The 7,637-nt window shown below is 47.6% G+C and overlaps 1 protein-coding gene across 1 annotated transcript; it reads right to left on the minus strand.

Annotated features, from left to right (window-relative positions):
- Positions 1-577: 577 nt before the first annotated feature.
- On the minus strand, positions 578-7,124 carry LOC121405532. Its single transcript, XM_041596371.1, has 2 exons — positions 6,916-7,124; positions 578-1,472 (listed from the first exon to the last, which is right to left on the minus strand). The coding sequence occupies exon 2, from the start codon at positions 1,439-1,441 to the stop codon at positions 731-733; it is 711 nt and encodes a 236-aa protein (XP_041452305.1). The 5' UTR covers positions 1,442-1,472; positions 6,916-7,124; the 3' UTR covers positions 578-730.
- Positions 7,125-7,637: the final 513 nt, after the last annotated feature.

A 7,637-nucleotide genomic window follows, 5' to 3' on the forward strand; every position in this document is an offset into this window, starting at 1 on the left:
GGCTTATGGATTTCTTCAAATTCACATGTACATCGTTCTATTAGTTTTACTCAATCTCCTCTCCTACTTTATATCTGCATATAGATATTCATAAAAGTATTTATTCAGCTAGTCTGTCTCTTCACTTTAGTAATTTTTCTTGGGTCGTTTTCGTTGCTTTATTTCGTTGACGATGATATGTAAGGTTCCTGGAGTTCCTGGGGAGATCCGAGGTCTCTCCCAACGCTACCAGAACGGTCGATGTACTTTGCTGCTCCCGTTTTTTTTTGATGTGTCGGGTAGCACTTACTATGGAGAAAACTAGTTGGATTTCCAGCCCTAAGACACGAAACGGTTAGAACGGCTTCACTTATGAAACATTTAACTACCTTTTATCTTCCTTCACACACTGTAGAAAATTCGAAACTATGTTTTGATGCCTTTACTTAGGCTTGAGACGCGGGAATTAGTAGTAGAGACCAGAGCTGTGGGCGGAGATAAAAGGCGATCAAGAAATAAACCGTGCGAGACGAAGTTCAATTTACGATTGCTTTATTCCCACGCATCGCTTGTCGGCTATGCTGCGGGCGTGTAGTTGCATGTTGCTATGATTTACAGTGGCGGGACTTCATGTCGTAACCTTACGAACTACATTACATTCCATACATAACTTCATTGGTTTTCTACTTATTTACTCTTATTCTATTGTGTAACGACATTCCGGCCGCCTTGAACGACCGCACGTCGGGCTTCAACATATCGGCAAAAGTGCCAGCTTATGGATCGGGCGTCTAATCACGCCCCCTCCTGTTCGCACCTCTGCCACCCTGACCTTGCCGTCTGCTCCCACGACGACGCTGGTGACCCTGCCGGTGATCCACCGCTGCGGCGGCGTATGGTCGTTGTGGACCACCACCATGGCGCCGACCTCGATGTTGGCCTCTGGGGTTTGCCATTTGCTGCGTGCTTGCAGGTTGTGGACGTAGTCCTTCGACCAAGCCTGCCAGAACCGTCGTTTGAGCTCTGAGAGTAGTTGCCACCTCTTGGTAAAGGTGGTACCGCTGCTCCGTCCGTCTGGCTCGCACTCTTGCGGCAGCGAACGAAGGGGCTGGCCGATTAAAAAATGGCCTGGCGTCAGCACCTCTCCGTCGTTCGGATCCGTACTGGCTGGAGTGAGCGGCCTGGAGTTCATGATGGCCTCGGCCTCGGCCAACACGGTCCTCACCTCGCTCTCGGTGAGCGCGGCGTCCGCGACCTGCCGCACGATCAGGAGCTTTGCCGACTTGACTGCCGCCTCCCATAAACCGCCGAAGTGCGGTGCTCGCGGGGGGATGAATTTCCACTCCATCCCTTGCTCCGCTGCGAACGTCCTCAGGCTGGACTGCTGCTCCTCGAACGCTTCCTGAAGCCTCTGCAGCTCGTTCCGGGCTCCGACGAAATTTGTCCCGTTGTCGGAATACATCCTCAGCGGAACGCCACGTCTTGCGATGAAGCTTTTTAGAGATAAAAGAAAACAATTAGTCGACAGGTCTGGGACAAGCTCTAAATGGACGGCCTTCGAAGCGAAACACACAAATACCGCGATGTACATTTTGAGCGGCTGACGACCTCGAATCCGAAGCGAGACGTTGATGGGACCACAAAAGTCTACCCCGCAAATCAGGAACGGACGACCTTCCCTAAACCTGTCTGCTGGAAGATTCCCCATAATCTGACCCATCAATTTAGGTTTGTATCGAAAACAGTGGATGCATCTCCTCACTATGCGAGTGCATTCTCGCCGTGCATTTACTAGCCAAATCTCTTGTCTCAGCAAACTTACTAATGTCTTTGCATTGGCGTGACAATTTTTAAAATGCAGGTTCCTTAAATAGAGTTCGACGAATTGACTCTTGGCGGGAAGTAGAACCGGAAACTTAGCCTCTATTGGCACTGGAGCATGCAACAGCCTTCCTCCGACCCTGATCAGTGTAAACGATCGCCCCTCCTCTGATCTTTTTTGGATAAAAGGGGCCATCATCTGCAGGCTCGGTTGCAGCGTATTCCCTTTCTTCAGCTTCTTAAACTCTTCAGAGAAGACGCTTCGCTGAACCAGCTCCATCAATTTTAGAGACGATTGCTGCAACTCCTTTGCAGTTAGCTCCCTGTAATGTTCCTTGTTCTTGCCGATATTAGCAAATCGGTATACATACGCAAAAACTCGAACTAATTTGGGTACGACGAAAAACGAGAAAATATTTCATTTGAAAATGAGTTCGCAACGCCAATTAGAACCTGGGCGGACCGTTTCGCCTCGGAGTTCTTCACATCATCTGGGATGTTAAAATGCGGGTTCTCTGGCCAACAATGCTCAGGCTCACATAAAAATTTCGGACCTTCTAGCCATATGGACTCCAGGAGCTCAGGCACTTCGCATCCGCGAGACGCCAAGTCCGCTGGATTCGACAGCGATGGGACATGACGCCACGTAATGCCCTGACATAGCTCCTGAATCATGGCTACTCTATTTGAGACAAATACTGCAAGTGACGACGGTTGGGTTTTAATCCAATGTAGCGTTATTTCTGAATCCGTCCAGAAAAATACGCTCTCGATTCGACACTTTTCCAAAACTTGCTTTACGTAGGCCCAAAATTGCGCCAATAACGCTGCGGCGCACAATTCGAGCCTCGGGATGGTCTTTGTTTTTAGGGGAGCTACTCTTGCTTTCCCAGCGATCAATCGAACGTACGTTTGACCTTCGAAAAGCGCTCGCACATAAATGCAGCACCCATACGCTTGACTAGACGCGTCCGCGAAGCCATGCACTTGAATCGACGAGCACCCACTAGCCATAACGTACCGAGGCACGGCTATTTTGTCAAGACCACACAAGTTTAGCTTTAGCCTCTCCCAGCTTGTATGCAGTGACATTGGGATGGCTTCATCCCAATCCAGTTGAAGCTGCCACAGCTTCTGGAGGAAAATTTTCGCTGTTATGCTGATTGGACTAAGTAGCCCAAGCGGATCAAACAGTCGAGCACTAATTGACAGAATGGTGCGCTTAGTCGGATTCAAGTTTGTGAAGCTATCTTCCAAGTGATACCGGAACGTATCTGTTCTTGGACTCCACCTCATCCCCAATGTTTTGGTCGAATCGGCATCATTGAATGATAGGGATTTCTCCTCATTGTTTCCATCCATTAGTTCTGGATGGTTCGAAAACCATTTCGAAAGCTGAAACCCTCCGGAGCCAAGAATCTCAGACACCTGATCGCAAATCGACTTCAGCGTGTCTACGTCATCGGCTCCTGTCAGCATGTCGTCTACATAAAAATCACTGCAGATCACCTCAGAACCCTTCTTGTGGGTGTCTCTGTGGCGTACACCGAGCTCGTGCAAACAACGAATGGCAAGGAAAGGTGCTGCGGAAGTACCATAGGTAACTGTGTTCAACCGAAAAATTTGCAATTGATCGGTGGGATGTTCTCGCCACACGATGAGTTGGAAATTCCGGTCTTTTACGGCCACATCCACTTGCCTATACATTTTCGAAACGTCTGCCGTTAAAGCATACCGATTCACCCGAAATCGAACGAGTGATAAAAATAATTCCCTCTGAATAGTAGGTCCCACCATAAGTAAATCGTTTAATGACCACCCAGTTGTGGTCTTGCTCGACGCGTCAAAAACGACTCGAAGCTTGGTGGAACTGCTATCAGGCCTCAGGACGCACTGGTGTGGTATAAAATAATGTGGTCCTGGCGGAATCGCGTTGTCTGTCGGAGACATATGGCCGAGCTCGATATATTCTTTCATGAAACTGAGATACATGTCTCTCAGCTCACTCTCTCTTAACGTTCGTCGCTCTAACGATAAGAAACGACGTTTTGCGACCTCGAAGGACGACCCCAACGATACTGGGTCTGTCTTGAAAGGCAACGGTATTTGAAACCTTCCGGTCGGTAAATTGCAGACATTGGCTTTGAAAAACTCTTCGCATGCCAGCTGCTCTGCCGAATTTGTTTGAGCATGTTTTTCTTCTGGCGTTGCATCTATCTCCCACAGTCTTTCGACCATTTGAGATAGAGAGTCTTCTTCCGGTGAGTAGGTTGCGACGCAGCAAGCGGCTTCTCCAGTCAGAAGCTTGCTACACCGACCTGAAGCTACCCAACCTAAAAGGGTCTTTTGCAACAATGGTGCCCCTTCACCCAGTTTTATTTGGCCTGTGCACAACAGATCGAAGAACGAGTCTGCTCCAATCAGCATATCTACCCTTTGAGGTCGATGGAATGCTGGATCTGCCAACTCCACATTCGCAGGAATTTTCCACTGCTTAATGGGCAGACTTCTGTCAGGCTGCTGATTGGTAATGCTGCTAAGAACCCAGAAATCTGCTACGAAACTATGGTTATTTAACCTGGAGTATATTGTCGTCGAGACTTCACTCCTCGACACCGAGCTTGACTTGCCTACAGATGTCACTGTCAGGCAACGGTTGACCCTTGCCAACCTTAGCGATTGCGCTAGACTTTCTGTCATGAAATTGACCTGTGAACCCGAATCCAACAACACTCTTGCTAAGTGAACTTGGCCAAATCTGTCCCGAACTCTTACCACTGCTGTGGCAAGGATGACATGCTCGGGCTCACTGGATGCCTGCTTCACCTGCGCAGGATGGGACGATGCTTGTACTCCTATTGCCTGACTTTCTGAATCTGCGCTCTGAGCTGCGTATCTATGCAAGAGGGTGTGATGCCTCTGTGAACAAACTCTGCACTTAGAGGATGTGCACTGAGATACCCTATGTCCAGATTGGAGGCAATTAATGCATAATTGCTTGCCTTTTGCGAACTCGAAACGCTCCAAGACGGGTATTGCCCCAAATCCCTGGCAGTTTCCGATCGAATGGTTGGCGCCGCAATATAAACACTTGGGGTCGATCGACTTTTCGGCCCTCGCGCAAGAAAATGACGATCTGCTGGTTTTCTTGCTGGTCGACGGCATGTCAAACTTTGGTTTGCCTCTCGCTTTGGATGACTCCTCTGCTGAAAGGTGCTGGTACCGGCGGTTCAACATTTTCGCACAATCCGACCAGCAAGGGAGCTCATCGTAGTTAAGCTGCTCCTCATACTTTGTTTTTGTGTATGGGTCCACCTTGGATAACACCAGATGTATTATCATGGCGTTAGCAACCTCTCGCTCGTCTCCCAACGATAAAAGCGACTCAAGAATGGCTGACACTGTATCTATAGTTGATCGCAATGCAGACGCTGACGGCTTGGTTACGGCAGGAATGTCAAACAACTGGGCAAGTGTCTCAAAGAATATTAAGCACTTGTTGTCGTACACCCTCTTCAAACTTTCTAACGCCTTTGGATAGTTGGCATCTGACATTTGGAACGCCTTAACGGTTCCCAAGGCTTCATCGGACAAGCACGATATGAGATGGTTGAACTTCTCTATATTGGACAACGACGGGTCGGAATCTACCAAACTTTCAAACAGACTAATAAACTGTTTGTAATCCGCATGCTTGCCGCTGAACTTCGGCAACTTCAATTTTGGCAAATTGGAGTGGTGGTGTGTGGGTGCTGAATTCATGTATGGTTGAGGGGATCTGTTGGTCGCTGCCGACATGTACAGAGCCTTTGTGATCACACACGTTTCTTCCAACGCCGCCCTATCTGAATTATCTGGGTCTAGTACATCGATCTCGGACTGCAGTGCCATTGCTTTTTCAATATAGGAGTTCAATATTTCCAAACGACATTGGATTTGTAATGGATCCAGCGAAATTGAACCCTCCTCAAATGCTATCCTCATTCGATTTATATCTTCGCTTATCTTCTCCAACCTCACATATAATTTTGTGAGCTTCGTGCTTCCACACATTCCGCTCCCAGTTGCCTTCTCTTCATCATGATCTTTAGACATGTTGATTAAATTACCAACGTTGGCTGTTCCTAACTTCTAAACTTCAAACTTGCTAAGCGAAGGCGACGATAACCTGAGGAAATGCACTGCGTTCAATGAGAACAATGTTTGACAGTACGGCAAAAGTATTCAAGTACCCACGTATAAACGTATTAGGTTCGATGCGACAACGACTGCAACAGTTAGAACAGACAAAAACGCAACAAACGCAACCGAGCTCTGTCACGGCGAACCAAACTCGACCCACGTTCGATCCCCTACGAAACGGACGTCTGGAGTTCCAATGCGCGCAACGCTAAGCTAAGCGTACGCAACCAACATCAAGTTTGGCTCGACACACTGAGCTCGAACCAAGTTCGAACCAATAAGCAAACGCAATTCTAATGCGCGCAACGCACTCGACTCCCAATTAGAACAGCGTTCGACCCGAAAACTAAGTGGCGAACGATGTTTAATTGAGTGGCGCAATATAAGAGCGGATGATCAGCTCTCTCGCGCATACGACAAGCTCGGCGACACCAGCTAGAAAATTAGATGTCAAAGCGCACACAAATACCTAAATTAGAACAGCGTTCGACCCAAAACGAAGTGGCGAACGATGTTTCAATTGATTGGCACAATATAAGAGCGGATGATCAGCTCTCGTCACAAACGACAAGCTGGGCGACACCAGTTAGAGAGTTGGATAACCACGAAGCTGCGGGAGCAAAGTTACGACGAGGGTACTGCACGAACGTAAACTTAAGAGAACCGTATGCTGTACATTAAAGAGCGCGAAAATTAGTTTACCGCTGCAAGGGTCAATGTTTTCTCAGCGAACGAAACGAAATACGAAATAATGCTACCAAATGCGAAATGAGCGGTAAACTATGTCGTTGGCGCCTTCTAATACTCTTCCCGAACTACCCAGCTCTCACGAATAGTTAAACGGTAGGTGAATGTATGTACAATACTGTTCAATGCCAAGCCAATAGGTATTAAACGCTATTATTTTAGCCACTATTGCTTTGGCATTGTTACCTGGTCGTCGGATGAATCCACTTCCCTGGGCGTTGGCAACTCAATGTCCATGTTCTGCTTCGGTTGTAGGTGTGGATGGCGGTCTCCAATTCCGTGATCTTCCTTCTGGATTGTCGATTGGCGGTTTTTTCGCGGCTTTAACTCGCGAACAGCGTTCTGGTCGAACAACGATTTAAAACGAAAACTAATCCCAAAGTCCCTGCTCGGGCGCCATGTAGAAAATTCGAAACTATGTTTTGATGCCTTTACTTAGGCTTGAGACGCGGGAATTAGTAGTAGAGACCAGAGCTGTGGGCGGAGATAAAAGGCGATCAAGAAATAAACCGTGCGAGACGAAGTTCAATTTACGATTGCTTTATTCCCACGCATCGCTTGTCGGCTATGCTGCGGGCGTGTAGTTGCATGTTGCTATGATTTACAGTGGCGGGACTTCATGTCGTAACCTTACGAACTACATTACATTCCATACATAACTTCATTGGTTTTCTACTTATTTACTCTTATTCTATTGTGTAACGACACACACAACGGATCGATTTCGGTCACCAGAACTATGATTGCCTTTGCACGTGTCTTATTAGATATATGCTTACACAGATTCACTCAGATATTACTATGTCGAAAGACACTGCAGCTTCGCTTTGGTTATGATTCGTCTAAAACCTTCGCTACTTGCATTAGCTCTTACTGGGACTGTCGGAACTTTACCTTCCACAAAGAAC

This window comes from Drosophila obscura, unplaced genomic scaffold (genome assembly GCF_018151105.1).
Source record: "Drosophila obscura isolate BZ-5 IFL unplaced genomic scaffold, ASM1815110v1 contig_15, whole genome shotgun sequence".
In the NCBI taxonomy this organism is placed as follows: Eukaryota; Metazoa; Arthropoda; class Insecta; order Diptera; family Drosophilidae; genus Drosophila; species Drosophila obscura.